We start from the raw sequence: 23091 nt of genomic DNA on the forward strand, positions 1-23091 counted from the left end.
AATTGACTCTAAATATCAGGTATTGATCGCTTCTTCAGCGTTGTCTGTGCGAATAGTTTCCTCGCCGGAGGATTTCGGACGATCGAAGAGGTGAGATGCGCAGGTTTAGAAGAAAGCGAAACATGGCCCTATATGATTAATTGATTGCAATATGAACTTGTCAAGCTATGTGACATTTAATTACCGTTTCAGAACTGGTAAATGACGGAAATTGCTGTAATCTCTCACACACTGCGTTGAGGACCTGCTTTATAAGTTCACGGTTTTGCCCTGAAGCGGAGTTTCAGGCCTTTGTAGGTCGGTCCGGTCTAGTGGTCGTGGAAATGCGTGCTACCAGGGCAGTCGAGGTGACTCTACTCTGCCTGGTGCTATTCCAGGTAAGGTTATAAATTACAGTCGAACAACTTGATACTTTGGTTATTGTTCACCAAATTTAATCCGTTTTGTTTCTTTACAGGAACTAAAATTTTATAAGACGTGATCTCATATCACATAAATCATTGCTGTATTTACCGACATCGCCAGCACATAAAACATTATACCAATTATAACAGAATGCATATTTACATCGCCGTTTTCTAGCGAACTTCTCGTTTCAAACTGTTTATTTAATAACTATTGTCTGAAGTTGCAAGCGTTAATCTGTAGTATATTAGACAGGCATTCACCACAGTGCTGTATCAAATTCTATTGCGCTATTCTCACTACAATGGTCCACGTTTCTATCTCTATAAAAATGCTTGCAAGAGAGAGACACACACACATGCCATACACTTGTCTTGCACTTTATGTCAACCATATCTGTCAATGATAAAAATACTTGATAATAGAATACACGATAAAAGAACATTAAAACACGAAAACACTATGTAAAACTGGCAAACATACCCAGTATACCGAAAACTAAGCCTTTGTCTTAATATTATAATAATAATCATATCCGTATCACAATTTCACATCCATATAGATTCAATTCTCGTTCATAGAAATTTTTCTCAATAAAGCATGAAAAAAACAGAACATGTCTCCCAACATCATTTGAAGCAGATAAAAATACCACAGTTTATTTCAATGGTTGTTTAAATTTTTATTTTCAGGAGTACGTTGATTGCAGTGTGGAAGATGATCCTCAAAAGGTTGGTCCCTGAATCTTTTTCTTTAAAATGCAATAGTTACTTTTCTTGTTACAAGAGTAAAATTCCACTACCACATAACGGGTCATCAGGGTATCTGTTTTTGGTCTTCGTTTCAATTTGAGGATTATAAGATATGTCACTCACATTACATCGGACAGGCAGGAGACAACGCTTCAAAATATTGTTTTCAAACATGTGACTTTTCTATAATCATTTTAGCCGCCAACTTGAACTGGTAAAATATTACAGGTTTGTCAATACCAGTGAATTTTTTGACGTCATCCCCGGATTAATATATAATCTACAAATTCACTGGCATTACGAAAACTAAGAATAATAGAAATACTGTACCCCTCTAAGTCCATAACGGACTAATAAGCAAACTTTGCTCTACATAATGTACTCAGCTGCAGCTTTGCCTCGTACATAATGCCATGCAAACGTTGCATTCGTCCATTATGGGCTGGGAGGGGTACATTGCATGTAAATGTCATCATTTACCCGGTACACGTTCTGTATGTTCCATTCATAGTTTTCCGTTGCTTATCTATGCATGCATTGGTCAATAATACGTTGATTCGAAAGATTGGCGTAATAGACTCTTACATTTGCTCCAAGCCGTCGAAACTTCAAAAACGTTGCATTTCTTGTGAAATTAACGCTGAGTAAAATAAAACAGTAACCTGAACTCAACAATTACCTGTTCCTTCCCTTGATCCCGTCTCTCTGCACCAACCCCTGTCCATCCAAACTATCATAATAAGTTGCGTTGTTCGTTCTTTTTGCCATGAGCAACAATCGTTGAGTCATTCTAGACGGTGTAGTGCGCGATTGTTTCGACGTTTGCTTACTAGCTCGCGACGACTTGCGTATTTCTCAATGTTTGCGCGAGAATTTTAATCGGAAACGGGCAGCGTGTGAGTTGTTAAATGATCGGCCGATCATTATTGACGACTTCGATGTTAAACTGGTTTGAAAAGACCCTTACTTGCAACTGTCAACTCCAAAATCTTGCTACTATGAAATTACGCCTGTCGATGACGTACACAGTTATTTGCAGACGCTCAATTCTGGTGACATGATATAAAATTAAATCCGGTAAACATGTACAAATATATTATCATGGTAAACACTACTCCTTGACACATTATCCTTCACTTTGAAACACTGATAAAGACATGCGTACTTACATGCATTGTACCAATTTGAAAGTCGTCAGTATATTTAATGAATATTTTGTTCTTGTGTAAAGTTATAGTTCAAGAATGTTTTCATCTTGGTCTTCTCTACGCCAAACTATTGACTCGCGCACTTATGCTTAGGATACGTCACTTCAGTTTTGTGTAGAATTTTTATAGAAAACTTTAACTTTAGGGAGCCTTCAGTAATTACAGGGGGGTGGGCCGGGGAATTGGGGGAGGGTCACTTTTTAGAAAACAGCTAAAGGGGGAGGGTCACTTTTTATAAACCTATCTTGGGGGAGGGTCACTTTTGACAGAAGCTGATTTTATGGCCAAAACTTTGATCGTCCGTGTGATATTTCCTGAATAGGAAATCACCAACAAAGTACGTACACATTATCCACAAGTTTCACAAGCAAAGAAGATGCAGTGGTATCCTACATTAAACACCTTGAACAGTTAAAACTGATAAAAGACAAGAGACAAAAACATATGCAACAGGTGGAAAAGTGTATATCAATTATAAAATGTACATAAATGCAAAGATATTGTCAGTTTTATATTGGAAAAAAGTGTGCATAGTTCTCTCATAGACTACCATGTACAGTAAATCAACTTTTCAGTGAATTCCAAAATCAAATTTCTTGCACAACCATGGACTTATAACCACTCTAGTTTAATCAAAAACATTAATATAAATAATCAAGCGCACATACATGCACAGATTTACCTAGTTTTGTATTGGAAAAAAATTATTCATAGTTTCATCATAGACCGCCATGCATAGTGAATCAACATTTCGGTGAAATTCCAAAATCAAATTTCTTGCACAATCATGGACTTGTAACCACTCTAGTCTAATCAAGAACGTTAATAATCCAGCATAAATAAATGAACATATTAATCTAATGTTGTACTGAAAAAAAATTATTCATAGTTTCATCATAGACCCCCATGCATAGTGAATCGACATTTCAGTGAAATTCCAAAATCAAATTTCTTGCACAACCATGGACTTGTAACCACTCTAGTCTAATCAAGAACAATAATGTAAATAATCCAGCATACATAAATGCACAGATTTATCTAATTTTGTACTGAAAAAAAATTATTCATAGTTTCATCATAGACCCCCATGCATAGTGAATCAACATTTTGGTGAAATTCTAAAATCGAATTTCTTACACAACCATAGACTTGTAACCACTCTAGTATAATCAAGAACGTTAATAATCCAGCATAAATAAATGAACATATTAATCTAATGTTGTACTGAAAAAAAAATTATTCATAGTTTCATCATAGACCCCCATGCATAGGGAATCGACATTTCAGTGAAATTCCAAAATCAAATTTCTTGCACAACCATGGACTTGTAACCACTCTAGTCTAATCAAGAACAATAATGTAAATAATCCAGCATACATAAATGCACAGATTTATCTAATTTTGTACTGAAAAAAAATTATTCATAGTTTCATCATAGACCCCCATGCATAGTGAATCAACATTTTGGTGAAATTCTAAAATCAAATTTCTTACACAACCATAGACTTGTAACCACTCTAGTCTAATCAAGAACATTAGTATCAATAATCAAGAGTACACAAATGCAAAGATTTACCTATTTTTGTGTTGGAAAAAACTATTCATAGTTTCATCATAGACACCATGGATAGTGAACCAACTTTTTAGATGAAATTCAGAAATCAATTTCTTGTACGCAAATGCACATTTTACTTCCCAATTCAAGCAAAGTACATTTAAATACATTATCAAACATATATAATGTACAGATATAGCATGTTTTGTGGGGGAAAATTGTCAATAATTTGCCTGATAGACTCCATGTATTATGATTTATATATATTTATGGATGAAGCACTAATTTTAAATCAGCCACATCTTGCCTTCTTATAGTTGCACAAAATGTGGTGACCCTCCCTCAAATGTATGAAAGACCATATCTCTTCAGAAATTCCTGCGTGATAAATTGTGACTGTCCCTCCAAAAACACCAGCCCTCCCCTCTGTAATTTGTCCCTAACATAACAATTGAACCAATCGTTATGTAAATTAGCTGATACTGTTTTAGTTATTCCTTGAGAGAATACCGCAGTGGTTGGGGGAGGATCAAGTTTTAGAATGTCGGACAAGGGGGAGGGTCACATTTTAGACACGAGGATAGGGGAAGGGTCACATTTTACGGTACAGGTTTGCGCGAAATTCCCCCGGCCCAACCCCCTGTAATTACTGAAGGCTCCCTTAACGTCCTCTATGATCCTCGTGGTCCTGATTTCTTCGATTGACAAGAATGTTTCTTCAGTCATAGACGGTGAGATTTGTGGCTTCCAACACACCCGACAGTTTCTGAGCAACCATGATGATATTTCGTCGCTTGTGAAAACAATACCATTCGATAACCTGCCTTTCAAAACATACCCTTGTTTGAGGTCTGTTACCCATTCTCAGTGGAGATTCGCGGATACCACTTCTTTCACGGAAGTTCTGACCGGTACTCAGTATTAGACACGGCGAGATTGCACACGTTCCAACGCTAACTACAAAGTGTGTCGTTTTCGTTCTTGTTGCCATGAGCGACATGTGTCCTATATGACGTTTGTATTTCCACGTGTTCGATTGTACGTTCTGATAAAACCCATCGCGTTCGGGTAGCAAAGCATTATGGGAAGGTGTTTGTGTAAAAACGCTGAAAACCGAAGGCAAAAAATTAAGTCATACACTGCATCCATATGTCTGAAAGTCGTACGTTATCTACTCTTTCCACGGCACAAATTATTCACTTGTGATGTAATGAAAATTTCACGACAGAGAATAAATTATCAACTTAGCGCTACTCACTTCATATATTTTGTCACGTTCTTAAATTCTTACAGTGGATAAAATCATAAAATGTTCCACAATCTCGCGAAGTCTCGCTATACAGACAATTTGTCGTATCAAACGTACTCTGCCGGACTGAAAATTAACTTGATTGTGATTTATTGAAATCAATGTTTAAAATTCATTTGAAGCTGTTCGAGATGTCAAATTATCGAGGTTGAGATTCTGTTATTTTGGACGTTCAAGAAAAAGTAGTAAATGGTTATGCAGACTGTTGAAGGAAAGCGCATGGCAATGTACCACTGCAGAATAACCTTGCTTAAGCCTCGAAAATGAAACTTTCCATGTGTAAGGAATCTTTCAGCTATCCTCTTTTAAAATCACGAATAAAAATTAGGGGGTCACCGTGCAAATTTTGGTACTGGGGAAGCAAACTACCCAACATTTACCGATATCTGTAATTCATAATGGCTGCCAACCCTGTGTTAAGTCCATGGAGAAAAATTAAATTTTCGATTTTCGAAAAACTATGTGAAAAGTTTTCTTACACCAAGAGCTTTAAAATGAACCCCTACAAGTGGTATATCAGAAAAGAATTGTAAAGTTTTAAGTCCCAATATCTGTCCCCGAGGCACATTCTACCTTAAAAACCGCGACTTGAAATTGTCCGGATCAAGCGTTTGTATTCTAAACTTTGTGTCACAGTTCGTCGTCATGATTAAATACTGCTTATCCGACTCAAATGAACATTATCTTACTTTTGAAATCTGATATGCAGATGAAAGTTTAGGGGTTTTTTTTGTAGAGCGAAGATTTGATTGCGCTTGCCTGACAGCGTTCTTAAAAATTACTGCTGACGACAAAACGAGCAACCGACCTAGTCTTTTGCTTAATGATCATTACAGGGAGTAGCGTTCAGAATATTTGAATCAAAATGTGACATATTAAGAATTAATAACCCGTATTAAAGCTATGTTTCCTCAGTTATATCTGTTGAATGGCATATTACTGTAGCGTTGTTTCCTCCAGCAAATATTAAAGTGGATTTGACAATTCTCTTCTGTTTTTATTGCAGAGTTTGTCCAGAGACAAAAGAAAGAGTGAGTAATTCATGTATAACAGATATAAGGGACATGGTGTCATGGTGTTTCTATTATCTCAAAAACAGTTATTGTACAGTGTCGCACTCTCCAAGCTTCATAAACTGTGTACAAAACCTTGTCTGTACATTCACACTATTCGAAGTGTCCTTTAAACGGTATATCGGAGAGAATCAACTATTTTTACAAGTAACTTGTGCGTCGTCCAACATTATTTAAACAATAATGTACCCCCTCCCGGCCCATAATGGACGAAAATAAACTTTGCACGACATGAACGTACGAGGCGCAGTCAAGTACATTTAGGTCGTGCAAAACTCATTATTGGCTATCTACCACTTGTTGGGGGCTTATTTTAAAGCTCTTGGTGTAAGAAAAAGGTTGAGCGTCTTACTTGTTGAAAATCGAAAGTTTCATTTTTCTTCATAGAGTTAAAACAGAAATGGCGGCCTTTTGAAATTAAAAAAGTCGGTAAATCTTTGGTAATTTGTTTCTCTTGTTTCAAAATTTGCACGGTGACCCCCGATTTGTGTTCTTGATTTTGAAAGAGAATGGTTGAAAGATTCCTTGGGGAAAGTTTGAGCAAAAGCTTATAGGTCTTTCACTTTCGAGGTGCATACTACCTTAAATGAATTAATATAGATTACTGACCCTATTAATAGGGCACTTGTACTGGGATTGATTTCGCGCCACGGCGAATGAAGATTGCCCAATTAATCAATCTCCTTCTCTATACATTAAATTACTGTCACAGGCAATGAATTACAGACTCTTTGGCTGATTAATCCCTCGTCTGTTAATCGATTTAAGGGACATAAGCTATAATCGCTGATGATGCTTTCATTATTATTATTCTTGGAAACGGGCATTTTTCTTATCATTCTCAAATTGTGATGACAGTATCAAACACGCCAAGAACATAAGCCATTTTGTACAATATTCAAGTTCATTCTTGACTATAGTGCTTCTGAACTATTAAGTTTATTTTTAGTGAACATATAATCATAGTAAGTAGAGATTAACGCGAGACTGAGTCCAAGTCCGTACATTTCAATGCATGTTTTGACTGCACCATATTTGTAATATTATGTAAACTATTTTACAACAAATTATTGTATCCGAAGTTTTTTCTTTCCGCTTCTCTCCGTAGAAACCAAATTTGGTCAAAATGAATTTGATGCTATGTCATACATAATTCAACAGAATGAAGAACCAGGAAAAGGAAAAGGAAGAGGAAAAGGTGAGAGAGAGAGAGAGAGAGAGAGAGAGAGAGAGAGAGAGAGAGAGAGAGAGAGAGAGAAGAGAGAGAGAGAGAGAGAGAGAGAGAGAGAGAGAGAGAGAGAGAGAGAGAGAGAGACAGAGAGAGAGAGAGACAGACAGACAGACAGACAGACATAGAGAGATTGAGACAGATTGAGACAGACAAACAGAAAAAGACAGAGATAGACTGAAAGAGAGACACAGAGAGAGACTAAGACAGACAGATTGAGACAGGCAAACAGACAGACAGAGGCTAACTCTCCTAAATGTAACCGATTCAGTTTTCTTTGCACAATAAACGGTCGTTGCAGATCATATTTAGGAGAACCATTGTCTCCTGGCCAATGTCTCGTATCTTTGATTACATGAACCGTATTATCGTTCCCGACCCCTGAACTATCAGAAAATGCTGAAATAGCTCTTTCACTTAAACGAAATGCCTTATGTACTACATTAATTTCATGGCAGAGGGAGATAATGTGGCACTGCTAGAGGGCGACATATACATCCCACGACTTGTCAGCTCCTACAGATTGAAATCTGGCGGAGAGGTGAGAATTCTTTTAAGTTGTATAAATTCTTTAAACTATAGTTTTTTCCAAACAAAAAACCTCTTCATACCCAAAGAGGTATTTTAATTGTCTTCATCGGTCCTGTTATTTTCATGAGGCCAGTAACTACACACATTAACCGGAGACAATGTTCACATAAGTATATGGCACCGCTGCTCTCAGTTGCGAACTGTGAATTTTGGCGCAGAGTGCAACTATGTTGACAGTTAACACGCTATGCATCTACAAGGTTTGACTTTCTGGATGATTTGTAATCAAAACCATTGACAATGAATGTTGTGGGGAATAGAAAAGTTCGTTCTTCGTCAAACCTTACCAAAACGTAACGTCACAGGAAATAACGCTATTGTGTCCGTCCTTCAATTTCAGGTCCCGTTTGCCCAATTCGCAGAACGTTCGCCCAACAAACTGTGGAGAAACGGCGTCGTACCTTACGTCATCGATTCAAAGTTCAGTACGTGTCAGTTTTTGTAAGCTTTCAGTGTCTTCCCCCTTACAAGACATATGGTTTCTCTCTGCTCTTAGGCCAGAGGAAAAAAATCTTGTTCATCGGATTTTTTGGACCAAGTTCCAGGAGCGGCGAGCGAAAATTTTTTTTTTTAATTTTTTTTAGGCCGAAGGTAAACACGGTTCTCTGGCATTTTTGCACAGATGCAGACAAGGCAAGATAATTGTTTCCCTTTTTACCAGAAATATCTCAGACAAGAAACACTGATACTGGTAACTGAATTCAAGACTATATTTCCCAACAATAACATAGGCCATTACATTCACAGTTAGTGTTTGCACAACATATTCTGAGTATTTCAACATTCTCTCAGAATAAAACTGAAATGTACAGCAAATCACTGAAATTCAACAATTCAGTATTGTCCTGGTGGGACCTAGCATCTGAGTTTTTTCATTTTACTTTTGCCCCATGTTTTGGCCTCTTTACCACTGTCTCTACACAGTTTACACAATGGTCTAACAACACTGTACTGTGATCGGAGTGAAGTTATATAGTCATCATTCAGATCGTACTTTAACATCGACGCAACCATGTTTTTTGAAATTGCCGTAATTTTTTATACTTTCGATGCAATTCTCATTCAATCGGATGCACCGTCCATCTGCTGTCACGATCTTGTTGAACAAATCGCCGAACGTAATATCAGGACAAACACTGGATAGCGTCTTTAAAACTAACTGTCGGCCATCACGTCGAATGTTGGCGATCAAATTAATACTCATGATGTGACATGTACTAACCTAACCAAATCGACCCACTTTGCGTCGTGATTCGCCAAATTCAGACGTCACAACAACGTGTTGGCGGTCAACTAAGTCCAAACACGTCGGAAGTCTCATTAAAAATCCCGTGCCCGCGAAAACCCGACAAAGTGTAGGGCGCCACCAGCGGCAGTACTAAAAATATTTGTAATGCGGAAGTAAGAATTTGCCGCGATCAAAAAAAAAAAATTCCAAATATGCCAAAGTAGAAGCGGCGATTCCGATGAACAATTTATTTTTTCTTTCTGCTCTTAATAACATATTATTTTTTTCGGAGTGACCAGTAAAAAGGGGGGAGGGGGATATCGTGGGTTGGGTAAGTTGGTCATAGACCCTTACCAACAACAGGCTAGTGCGACTGCCTATGGCATTAACAAAACAGGCGCAAGGAACGGCTTGACTATAAAAGCCGCAGTTTCTGTCACGTGACCCCACAAAATTACACCAAACACTTACCGTAATTATGCAATCATTCCGAATACCTGAATCGAAACCAGTGTCAGTAGTTCTCTATTTCAGAAATAATAGTGGATTTGCTCGTTACAAAAAGCATGTAAAAAGAAAGTAGTAACTGTACGACAATGCGTAGATAATTATGTCTACATCTAGAAATCTTACCTAGTAGTATATCCATCCATAACGATATGGTTCGGCAGCCATGATATAAAGACAGCCTACAGTCATGGAGCTCATAAGAATACGAACCCTTTTAGAGAAGTTAGGCATGACCTTACCAAGGACTTGGTGATCACTCTTCTTGTCAATGCAACGGGAGTTGTGGTCAGTCAAATCACATTTATGTAAACAGCTAATTTTGGCGTCATATCACATTTGTATACCACTAATTTTGGCGCCAACAGAAAAGAAGAACCAGAAACTGATCAAGGAAGCCATAGGTCACTTCCACGAGAGAACCTGTGTTCGATTTGTGAAAAGGAAAAAACAGGAGGATTACGTTCACATACAAAGATCAGATAAGTACGTGAGAAGTGCCGACTGCGATTTCTATTTTGGTGATAGTTTGCTGACGGACCATTGGAGGAATTGGGAATGTACCTGATGACGTCATACTTCTATGATTACCGTGTACAAATTAATATTCAATGATGCGGAACTTTTAACAAGATTTCTTTTGAGTTACGCCTTTGGAGAAGATAGGCGAAATTGATAGTGTCAAGTGATGCGTTCAACAGACATACGCGCCAAAAAGACAATCAATTTGTCCGAATTTCTATCGGCTGAAGCCGATGTTGCTCGTGATGCTATAATTAGTAAAAATCACGATGGCCACCAGCGTTCACTTAATAGATCAACGGTCATCACAATCCAAAATTAGTCGTATGAAGTCGGACCCAAATTCGACGAGATATGCAATTTTAATGCTTTGCCAATTTATTTTATTAATTTCAATTTAAAAATTTCACTGACTTTAAACTTCAAGTCTTCATTTGTCAATGTTTCCCGGAGTTGAAGTTACAATTAATATATACACTACCACTTATATGAGAATTAGCTTACAGTTAATATATTTATCTCCATCAACAGCAGTTAGTGTACATATAGATGGAATTGACAAATACAGCTGAATTTACAACCAAGGTTAAACGAGACGTTAACCCCTTAAACCTAATCGGACAATGTTTCTTCTTTCCACAGATGCATGTCTACAATAGGGCGGATAGGTGGACGACAGACGCTGTCCCTGGATGAGAAGGGGTGTATTTACCTGGGAACCATAATACACGAGCTGATGCACACTTTGGGGTTCCATCACGAGCAGAGCCGAACAGATCGGGACATGTACGTCGACATCGAGTGGCAAAATATAACACCAGGTAGGAAAAATGCAATTGACGCTTTCCTGGATATTCCAAAGTACATGCTATGTGAGAGACGGGGTATCCTACTGGGTTACTGCCATGTAAGCCTGCATACTGTGTATCCCTGAAGGCATTTTGTGCATTTTGTTTTTACTCTGACATCTTTGTTTCATTTTATTCTGCACAGAGCATGCAAAGTGTTAAACTTTAAGCAGTGCATACACTAAGCAACTATGAATGTTGTTTATGCTGTTACTGTTGACTGCAACTTAAAGATAATGATTCAGACTATCTTTGAATTCCTTCAAACTCTCTTCAGTCCTTTTATTTGAGCAGCCCTGGCGAATCTGGTATCGCACAGAACTGAGCTGAAATATATAGCCGTGTATGCACCTCCACCAACTGCAACCCAGTTGATTTGTGTTGTCGGAGGCCAATACACGATTGCACATAAAACAAAACAAAATGAAGGCCTTCAATCGAAAGCGTTTGAAAGTTTGACACCTGAATGTCTTGCATTTCCAGGCAAACACCGCCAGTTCGATAGGAAATATGTACATGAGTACACTGATCCGTTGAGGGCGCCCTACGACTACAACTCCGTGATGCACTACCCCAGAGATGCTTACAGCTGGAACGGATTGGATACCATCTTACCGAAGATGATGCCTGAGGTACAGGTCATGGCTAGAAATTACTTCAGCAAGTGGGATTTGTATAAAGTCAACAAAGTCTACGACTGTGGTGAGTGACGTTGGAACTTTACCCTTGTAGTGAAACTTTTTAACACTTTTTTCATCATGTGATATTATATGTGAATTTGGAAGCGGATTGGCTCATTAATGTTGTACGAGCGACGCCACAGGCTCGTGATATTGTCACTCGAGCAAATAAGATACGGCATTAAAATATGTTCTGTTCAGACCAAAATCAGTGATTGGTCAGGAAACGAATGAAGCTTTGACGGTTAATACTCTTGTGATTAAATTCTCGTTTTTTCAAAATCACTTCTCAGAACGGGTCGGTTTGAAAACGATTGTACTTTTTTGTCATCTTTGTTTTAAGGTTGGTAGTTTTTGTCTTACAGGGATAAGTGGATTGGAAAATGAACGTAAGTATACGACATATTATCACCATACAGTAAGTCCCTAATTAGGGACCGTTCAGTTTTTACGGCCGGGGGGGGGGCCGCAAAATCTTGTCGCCGGTGTTCAAAAAAATGATGACCCCCCTGCATTTTTCGCGAAAAAATGATGACCCCCCCCCTTTGTCAGACGAAAAAATTTGATGAACCCCCCCCCCCCCCCCCACTGAAAAATAACCAAAACCCATATGTCAAATTTATCCGCACAGTTTGGATTTGAACTCTGGTACGCGGCGCACTTTATTCGTGTAGCAGAGATGCCAGTGTACAAACTTCTCAGCCACATCCATGCAAACGTCTGTTAATTAGGACGACTGTAAGGCAATTTTTAACTTCATTTCCATAGACAACTTATGTCCACGGACATTGTATAAAGTAAACTTTATTGGAGTGGTTCGCCAAAGGCAGCCCTCCGGTTAAGAGGGTCATGGATCATTACGTAAAGTCAACTTTATTCTAGTGGGCAACCAAAGGTGGCCCACTGGTAAAAAGAGGGTCGATCATGGCCATTGCATGAAGTAAACTTTACTGAACAGGGCCGCTGAAGGCGTCCGGCCGTTAAGATGGTCATGGGGTATTACAATAAAGTCAAATTATTGTAGTGGGCCGCCGCAGGCGGCCCGCCGGTAAAGAGGGTCGATCATGGCCATTGCATGAAGTAAACCTAATTGGAGTGGGCCGCCAAAGGCGTCTGCCCGCTAAGAGGGTCATGGGTAATACATGAAGTATATTCATTGTATTGGGCCGCCGAAGGCGGCCTGCCGGTAAAGAGGGTCGATCATGGCCATTGCATAAAGTGGACTTTATTGTAGGTATTATGTTTTTGAAAATGTGGTGACCCCCCCCTTTCCTACCAGTGAAAAAGTGATGACCCCCCCTTCTTGGATTCCAAAATTATGATGACCCCCCCCTTGGATTTTGCCGGCCCCCCCCCCAGCCGTAAAACTGAACGGTTCCTTAGATTAATCGTCCTATGGTTGTCTGTTCTACCTTTCTGTGTTAATATGCATTATATGAGTGAGATCTTATTTACAAGGGTGAACTGCGAGGTTTATGTACAAGTGTGCATCTAACTGCAATAATTGTAGACCACGGGCCTTTATTTGCCCTGTTGGCTGTTTAGCCCCGGCAAATAAAGGCCCATGGGCTACAATTGTTGCAGCTAATGTGCATCGTATGAAGTGCCCGGGTTTTAGCCACCAATGTAAAATAATCTCAAAACAAAAGCCCGTAAGTCGCTGTAGATGTATTTGAACACGTTTGTGGCTATGTTTATTCACCGTGGTGTAGTACTGGACGTTGTAGCGACGGTTTTGGAAGCAGCAAGGAGTAACATCTGTTTGTCATTCTTGCCTGTAGTCTTACCTGGCACGGGCGAGTGCTACGGGTCGAAGAACGGGGCCGACTACCGTGGCACAGTGAACCAAACCAAAAGCGGGCGCACTTGTCAGTCGTGGTCGTCGCAGACGCCACACAAACACAAGTTCACCAAGGACAACGGTTTTGATCTGGGGCTTCTCGGGCTTGGAGATCACAACTACTGCAGAAACCCTGACAGTCGATCCAAAGCCTGGTGCTACACTGACGATCGCAAGAAGAAACAGGAAACGTGTAACATCGGGAAACCAAAAGAGCACTGTTCTGGTATTTATGAAGATGAATATCTAACGAATATCTGACGGGAATATCGAATATCTAATGCGGATATCTAATGTATACCTGACGCGACTATTTCAGTCAGTGCCAGAAGCCATAAGTTTGCATATACAGTAAAACACTTTGAATAAGCTGCGTGATTTTTGTAGCGATTTCGGATTTCATGGCGTTGAGCGGTTTTTTAAATGGGATTTAGCTGAAAAGACATCTTGACAACAGTAAAAAAGGGGAAAGTTTAAATTACATATGCTATAGGCTGTACACAAAGTTACGTTCCTTTTTGATAGAACCACTCAGGTATGTTAATGCATGGGCATAGGCTTACATACATGTAAAATCAGTTTGAACATAGTTTTTGATCAAACCTGGTAAGAAAATTGTGAAAATTGCCAAAATATGTTTTGCATTTGATTAAGTTGAAATTTATCTTAATATATTACCTAAGTCAGATCACGTGATCATAATCTATTATTTTCCCGCCAAAATTGTATATTGCAAATAACTGAATATTCCAACCGTTAAACATCAAAATATTTAAAATATTATGACCATTTAATGTAAAATGGGATAGGAACTTGTGTGAGAACTAGTGGCAGATGCAAAATTATTGAATTTTGAATAAAATTTCTTCACAAAAAACAACAAATACAATATTTTTGACGTTTTACATGAATATTTTGAATATCAGAAAGAAGTATAGATAGAGTTTCAAGAGTGCCATGTATTTTTGAAAGAATATGATAGATGTTGTTTTCAAAAGCGCAGAGAAAATCAAGAAATTTAACGGGTTACGGTTGGAATATTAAATTAATTAATAAAGACATAAATTTTGGCGGGAAAATATCAGATTTGGTCACGTGACCCAACTCGTCGAGATTTAGGTAGACATTAATTTTAAAGAATTTAATAATTCCAATAATTAGGCCAAATATCAATCAAATCGCATGGTTTTTAAAGATAACTGATCATTTTCTTATTTTTGGGCTTGATGGGTACAAACACCCATGCATTAACTTACTTGAGCAGAACAACTACAGAGATTAAACAATATATTTTCATTGTTATTATAATCATAAATACTGCAATTATATTATAATTATTGATAATTTTTGGAATCTCTATGATTGTCGAAATATATGGTCATGTTTTCTGATAACACACGATGGATTTTAACGGCATAACTGTTGATATCTTGAACTCACTGGTATTTGCCAAATGCTAGGGTCACGAACTTCGGTTTTTATCATAGACTCTTCCTCTCCACTGTCGATGAATTTATGAGCAACTTCCAAGTCATTCCTAAGTTCAAGGCAACATAAAGAGCAGAATAGAAATCCACTCATGGAAAAACTCGGAACTTTCACAAAGGTGATAGCTCACTGAAGAGAAACTTACAAGATTCCATATTTTATCCGCCAAATGACATGTATCTGTTTGTATCCTCAGTCGAAGGTCAACAACCCACTCCAATAGTGCCAGAGGATTTGGAGTTCCCACCCAAAGACGGTTAGTTTACTGTTTTCAATTGGAAACATTGCCCTGATAAGAAAACTAACACTTTCATATGTCACGTTTTGTATATTTTTTAGTACGTTGTGTTTGCTGCCTGATTTAATTATATATGAACGTGTTCTGTCTCAGTATAAATGACCAGTGGACAGCATCTTCATCCACGTTACCCCTGACGACAGGACAGTGACATGATGCTTTCACAAGGGGAAACTCAGAGGGTCATAGGGTTTTTGCTCACGGAAACATGTAGGGAGTGTCTAGTATGTATGCAGAAATTCATAGATACCATCCCAACAACCAGTTAAAAAATTCCAATATATGTTGTTACTGGCCGGGGGCTCCTCATGACAAATGGCTGTTCAGGATGAGTGTGACTAACAAACAAGTTTCTGAATGGAAAGGAAATTTAAGAATGGCGGGAAACGACATGGTGCTTTTTAGCTTTGCTGTCAGTGAGGCAGAGCTTATCGATTAGGTGGATGTGTGCCGTTGTCCGTCAACTTTTTACATTCAAAGCTGCTGCTTCAATATGGCCAGTCAGATTCCTTGGAGTACAGGTCTCCAGGGATGACTTTGATCAGATTTGTTCAAGTTGTGATGACATATGCATTGTATTTTTAAGGCAATTTTTGCCATTTTTGGTCAAAATTATTTTCGCCAAAACCTCTCGTCTGATAGCTTTCATATATTGTATACAGGTTAATAATGATGATCAAAATGTGATATATTCAAATTATGATGAAATCTGCAATGTTGAATTTTTTGGGGCAGTTTTTCACATTCTTGGTTGAAAAATTTGTTTCTCTAAAACTGCTCCTTTGATGGTTTTGATATTTCTATACAGGTTCAAAGTGTTATTTGAACTTGATATATTGAAATATGATGAAATCTAATTTTGTATTTTGGGGGCAATTTTTGGTCAAAAAATAAATGTTTTTTAAAAAGTACTGGTCTGATAGCTTTGACATTTGGTATACAGGTTGCCAGGGATTATCTTTATGTGATATTGAAATGATGATGAAATCTGCAATTTTCTATATTTTATGCAATTTTTGATCAAAAAATTTTGTTTTTCAAAAATTACTCGCCTGATAGCTTTGATATTTGGTAGACATGTTCATAGGGATGATATTAAAGTGAGATGTTCAAATTATGATGAAATCTTCAATTTTTGCAGCTATTTTTGCCGTTTTGGATCAGGCCATCCTGAAATCAGCTATCAAACATTTCTATCTTCTTCATCAACACATGGCACAAACAGTTATTCTCTACATAACACAGCAGAGCTCTTTTAGGTTGCTTGTTTGAGCTTGAGCACTGTGTGAATGCACCAACCCACAAAGAGTCTGGGGTGAATGGCTATCACCTCTATCATTGATCCATGGCAAAGTTTTAAAATCAATTTACAGACCGTAAATTTTCAGTCACAAATTTAATAGCAGTGATACGGGAATGAGTGAGACTGACTTTCCTGTTTTCCACCCTCTATTGTTCAAGTTTAAACGTGTTAAACGGAACCTCCAATACTCCTATCAAATTCACAATCATTTGATCTTGGAGGTAAAATAGGGCCCCCATAGAGACCAGAGTGGCTGAAAGCCTTCAAGTAGAAATAGTTTAAGCAAATGTAATGAAAACTTTGAGTAATAATGAAACTTGACTGCACAGTTACATATATTTTTCTTTCAGACGCTCATGAATGTTATGAAGACAAAAATGCTATCGACTACAGGGGCTCTGTTTCATTGACAAGAGAGGGCATACCCTGTCAGAAATGGACTGACCAGTTCCCAAACATGCACCACTACACACCAGAGTACTATCCCTACAGAGGACTAGGTGATCACAGTTTCTGTCGCAACCCAAATGGAGACGAGCATGGTGCGTGGTGTTTGTTATCGAACCCCTGGGGTGGGCACCTACATGTGCGTGGAATGTTCATCATGCGCGGCTACTGTGATGTGGGGGAACCTGCCGACAGTTGTAACTGTAAGTAGATGTTATGAGAAATACGTACAAGAGATACATTAGCATTGTTGACCGCCCTGTGTTCTTGTCTCTACCTCATTCTGGAGTATCCCCTGCCCAAGTAATTGCTCCCCTTCACTTACAGTGCATTTCACATCAGTGCCCCAACTCAGTGTATAAGACGGCCACATGGCATGTACAAAACACACAATTAGCTTGGCTGTCAGGACACATTTCAAAGTAACCGTGACTCATTGATTAATTACAGTAAACCAGCATGGAGCCACTCTGTCTGGACTGAGAAATGAACAGTTGATCTACAATGTAACTGTTTTCATAATTTCAACTGAGAGTTGAAGAGCTGAAGAGGTTTCCTCAGCTGAAACTAAATAAAAAAACACACAATGTTTTGGTTTAGCTTTCAAACTGTGAAAACAGCTACATCGGGGATAAAGTCTAATCAACTAATGAGCTATCGGTCTAGACAGAGTGCCCCCTCTGAGCTGGTTTACTGTAATTAAAGGGAAGTTCACCGAGGATGATTTTTACATATGTGCTAGCTTTGTGGTCACTTACCCCGGAAAAGCTATTTTCGCCATTTATAACTCGCAAGATTTTTTACAAAAACCGATAGAAATAGTACAGGAAGTTGCCCATGTAATTTGAATCATGGGAAAAAAGCGCCAAGCTTGGAGCTTGCATAATGTGATGTGGAAGGGACCATTTTCTCATGGGTATGGCATGGTCCACTCACCCATGCTTAAACCAGACTGTACGTATTTACGTAACTTTTGTTTATACTAAGTATCCTTGCATAGACGATGATTCACTTATAATAAACTGTCCACTGTCAGATTTTGTGTTGCTGTTTACTACTGTGTTACTTTGAGTGGACAATGTAGGGGCCATATCCGTCCGAAGATGGTCCCTTCCATATCACATTATGCAAGCTCCAAGCTTGGAGCTTTTTTCCCATGATTCAAATTACATGGGCAACTTCCTGTACTATTTCTATCTGTTTTTGTAAAAATTCTTGCGAGTTATAATGGTGAAAATAGTTTTTCCTGGGTAAATGACCACAGAGCTACAACATATGTAAAAATCATCCTTGGTGAACTTCCCCTTTAATCACTGAGGTAGTTGACTTTGAAATGTGTCGTGATACCCAAACTAATCATTTGTGTTGTAGATGCAATGTGTCCGTCTCGTACCCTGAGTTGTGGCACTGATGTAAAATGCACTGTATAATCATGAGCTGTAGAAAAACAGATAATCAGACCTCTGGGCACCTATTTCAACCACTGTTCAAAAAACCGCAAAGCAACCTGCTATATTTTATTTAGATATCTAGAGGTAGTTATCTCTTCCGTGCTTGTATTTTTTCCCATCTTCCAAGATTCAACATGTTTTCATGAGCAGGCAGCCCATAAAAATTTCGCCTAGAATTCAACTTTTTTGAATTTCCAGTTGATTTTTTATGAAATCAACATGCATAGGGGCAGCTGCAAAAGCACTGAATAATTTTCATGCCGCAGATTATTTTCAATTTCTGACCACGTACTTCTTTCAAATACCCAAGATATATCAGCTCAACCTCTCTGAAACATTTCTGTACACCATACTGTAACAAAGTTAATATGGCAAAGTCACCTCCATTGCAGATACATCCGGCTGTGGCTTGGAATTCAACTTTCATCGCCCAGGTGGAAATATTAACAACGGTGAAGATAGGGTGTTAAATCGCGAGGAGTGTTGTGATTTGTGTAAAAAAACTCCAGCATGTGTGGCCTGGACCTTTGACAAGCGGCCTGGCAGAAGTTTTGGCAAGTGTTGGCTGAAAGATTCCATAGAAGACGGCATGGCAAATGACTGTTGTGATTCCGGCATTTTAGAGGATGAGTTAGGTGAGAAAGTTGAATTTATAGGAGTTTCGCATTTGGACAATTTGAACTGCTTGCCTCCCTGTCAACGGACTACAAATTCACTTATGTTGACGGTTTGCAAGATTATTTGGTCGACATGTGTTGAGGAAGGAAACTGATGAACGTAAAGAACCAGAGTCTGGAAATTGAAGTTTGTTTTATATGATTTTAGACTGAAAGATCTGTCGCTTGACGATGCTCTCTACGTTCAAGTGCGCCCTCAAGTGACGGATCTTTCAGTCTAATATCATGTATGACTTTCTGCTTCTATGACAGGATGTCACCTTCAAATGAACAAATCCATCCCAGGCCACGCAATAATGACATCATCGGAGAGCGAGGAAGTGACTGAACAGTACCAGGTTGCCAGTGCTTTGGCTTGTTGTAATGCGTGCTGGCAGAGTCAAGACTGCCTGGCCTGGACATTCGACAAGAATGAGGGCGCTAGACACCACATCAACTGTTGGCTGATATCCAACGACTTGGAAGAGATGGTGGAGGACGACTGTTGTGTGTCTGGATTTTTAGGTGAGATGACATTCAAATCTGTAAGGTCTAACAGTGAGTGACATCTGTAAGGTCTGATTGTCAAGTAGATGTGATTCGTCCAAAGCCTTGTCTGAGAGGAGAATGACAACGAAAATGAACACCAATGAATGAATGTATTACTTGGCAGTTTATTTGTACTGTCAAATGATTTATTTTTACATTTTCATAATTCACATGCCTTTGACTGAGAGATTATTAAAGCATAACGAAGCATACCATCTCTTTTTCAATGAAGATGCACTGAAACAGCCAGTATGTACATGTATGTTCATTCAAGTTGAGAAAGTACATTTTATGGAAATCTGCTGTTGGCCAATACACTGCCTTTTAATACATCATACTACAGCAGCCACTTGCTATCAAAAGCTGCTTTAAAGACATGTTTTCATCTTTTTTCTCTCGTTACAGGAACTGACAAGGTGACCTAGTGATCAACTGCCTCAGTAAAGAGTGTACAGTGCTACAACCAATCATGTTGCGTGCTTTGGCTACACTGTTTGGGTGTAGCTGAAGAGACTGTAATGTAACACTGCTGCTGATTGGTTGGATTGATACAGAGAGGATTTCACCATATCTTTAGCAATGTTCCAAATATCATGATGCATCCGGCATTTTTGGCCCCCAAGTGCAAGACCTGAAAACAGCTAACCGGTGCATTATCTTCCGTTTTCTCAAATATTTGTTTAAAATCTGGGGCTTTTTTGCCACATTTTGTCAGCACCTACTGGCCTCATTCTGCTGCAACTACCTCTGAATTGAAATGGTAAAGTGAAGCAAACTACACCATTTTGAAGTGTAACTAAAAAAAATGGGAAAAAACTTGAATTTGAACTTGAAGTTATTCTTTGTTCCTACTGAAAAGATAGAATAACAAAATTACAATGAAATGGCTAGTTTTAAAAAACAGGAAGACAAACTACTGCAGCTATTATAAATTCATGACAGAAACTGACCTGATGAATGGGTTCAAAGTATTGAGAAACTATATTAAGAAACAGTCTTGAGAAATTGAAAATTTGTTTTAAAATTTGTTCAGTTCCTTGGATTTTGACATTTCATGATCAGCTTCATTTCCAACACGATATTACCTGCACTCCACTACTTCTGTAATTTACTGAGTAGTATTTCATTTTTCCGACATTCCTGCAAAAAATTAAAAAAAAAAGCAGATTCAGCATCATCTTGTTTTATCAACGCAAACTAGTCTGTTCTGAGCAACTTCCAGTAGTTTTCAAAACTTTGAAATGCCGACATCAAAGTTGTCCATTTGAAAGACGTTTCAGTCGTTTGCTTATGTCCGTCAAGCAGTGGTTTCAACAAGACTCACACATTTACCGGTATATTTCTCTGTAAGGGGATATTCAAGAATGTCTACAAAATAATTTTTTTAACCAATCAAGATCCTCTCTGAAAGATACACCAAGATTGTGTCTGTGATCTTTTTTATAGGTTTTGCTTCCCAATGCAATTATTTTATTTTATATTACTCTGCATTCTGTTTTCAATTTTTTTTTCTTGAATAAACTTGTCATGAGTAACGTACAGGATATGGTCACAAATTACTTATTTGGATGTAATGATATGTACTGATATTTGTGGCTGGACACTGGACAGATTAACTCTAAAATCAGTAGTTTTGACTGGCTATTTTCCTATGAACAATTTTCTAACCAGGATGGGGCATTCAACACCTGTGAAGTTTCTTCACAAGCTTGACCATCTTTGAATGACAATATGCCACTATGTTATGAAAAAAATGTAAAAACATCTTTCTTCATGCGTCAGTGGAGGAGATTATTGTCTTAACTACTAGCCACTCATGAAATACAAAGATGTTAATGTGCAGTTTATTGTATTGTGTGCCTGTCAACAAAGAGCAATTTGTGGAACGAGGCAAGTGCTACTAATTTGTGTTACAGCATAATTTTACTTTAAAGGATAAAGATAATGAAAACCAACTGATCTAAACAGCTCTCCTTGTTCATACATTCATGGGCGATGGAAGATTAAACTCATCAAAAGTAACAGATTCTACTCATTAAGGTAGTATGCACCTTAAAAATGAAAGACTTAAACTTTTCCTCAAACTTTCCTGAATGAAACTTTCATTCTCCTACAAAATCAACGATAAAAATCTGTGGTCACTGTGCAAAGTTTGGAACTAGCGAAACAAATTACCCAAAATTTTGGGAGATTTGAAATCCAAAATGGCCGTCATTCCTGTGTTAATTCTATGGGAGCAAAAGTAAGTGGTAAATCAGAAAAAAAATTGTAGAAAGTTGAGAGCCCGACTATCTGTCCCTGAGGCGCATTCTACCTTAAGTAACTCTGGTGGGGTTCATTGAGGACCATGCAAATGCCATATAGGAGGAGGTTTTTAAGGATTCAAAATTCACAAAAATGAATAGAAATCTACTACATATCAAAACTGTCTGACCATTGAGCCAAAGGTCAGCATATTTGGTTCAAAGGCCAGATGTAGATTATATAGATTGAATGATTTAAAACGCGTTGCACTTTCTCTAATAGCTTTACCTTAAAATGAATCGATGAATTTCCTAAACTTTTCGGAGGGAAAGAAAAGACTACCACCGTGTTAATCATCAAAGATTGAAAGTACAATTTGGATGCTGGGACTGTAGTAACCTACCTCTTTGAAATCTTTGACAGTCTTGAAATACAATCTTTGTTTATCTATTAAATCCAGGTAAGTATCATTGAGGTGGTCCCTCCTCATTTTTGCCTCTTGTTTCTTCTTCTCAACCTGAACATTGGGAAGGGAAAGAACATTCAGCTGATATTGCAGATATATGAATATTGCAGATGTTTGAATTATTGCAGTTTGCAGTATCTGATATTGCAGGTACATTGTAGTTGAAACCATAGCATTGAGGCAGACATCATTGATTGACAACAGACAGTCTACCCTATCTTAGGATGTTTCTCAAGTCACCAGTGCACTGTTGTGTGCAGTTTGTTAAAAACTTACACCCCCCTAGCATTTCTGGAATTTAAAGTTCATATGAAGCCAGAGAGATGACATGTTTCTAATGTGTCAGAGTCAGACATAGAAGAGTCTGTGTTTGAAACTGTGAGTGCTTGAAGTTATTCAAATAGAAGATCTGAAATGTGTATACCATAGACATATCAGTTACA

General features: G+C 38.2%; 2 protein-coding genes across 2 annotated transcripts in view; one reads left to right on the forward strand and one right to left on the reverse strand.

The window, feature by feature from the left end:
* On the forward strand, positions 1-21477 carry LOC139147965 (uncharacterized). Its single transcript, XM_070719218.1, has 17 exons — positions 1-90; positions 193-377; positions 1098-1136; positions 6236-6260; positions 7411-7500; positions 7989-8071; positions 8462-8546; positions 10225-10342; positions 11021-11199; positions 11710-11928; positions 12272-12295; positions 13688-13972; positions 15431-15490; positions 17186-17485; positions 19126-19368; positions 19663-19914; positions 20344-21477. Exons 2-17 carry the CDS (start codon positions 324-326, stop codon positions 20361-20363), a joined length of 2076 nt encoding a protein of 691 aa, XP_070575319.1. The 5' UTR covers positions 1-90; positions 193-323; the 3' UTR covers positions 20364-21477.
* LOC139147966 (coiled-coil domain-containing protein 93-like) overlaps positions 20044-23091 on the reverse strand; it is a 15710-nt gene continuing 12662 nt past the window's right edge. The window contains exons 17-18 of the mRNA XM_070719219.1: positions 22586-22699; positions 20044-21078 (exon numbers count right to left, since the gene is read on the reverse strand). Coding sequence (XP_070575320.1) covers positions 21034-21078; positions 22586-22699 — 159 coding nt within the window. The 3' untranslated portion in view covers positions 20044-21033. The remainder of the gene's footprint in view (positions 21079-22585; positions 22700-23091) is intronic.

The sequence above is a fragment of the Ptychodera flava genome, chromosome 13 (assembly GCF_041260155.1).
Source record: "Ptychodera flava strain L36383 chromosome 13, AS_Pfla_20210202, whole genome shotgun sequence".
Classification (NCBI taxonomy): domain Eukaryota; kingdom Metazoa; phylum Hemichordata; class Enteropneusta; family Ptychoderidae; genus Ptychodera; species Ptychodera flava.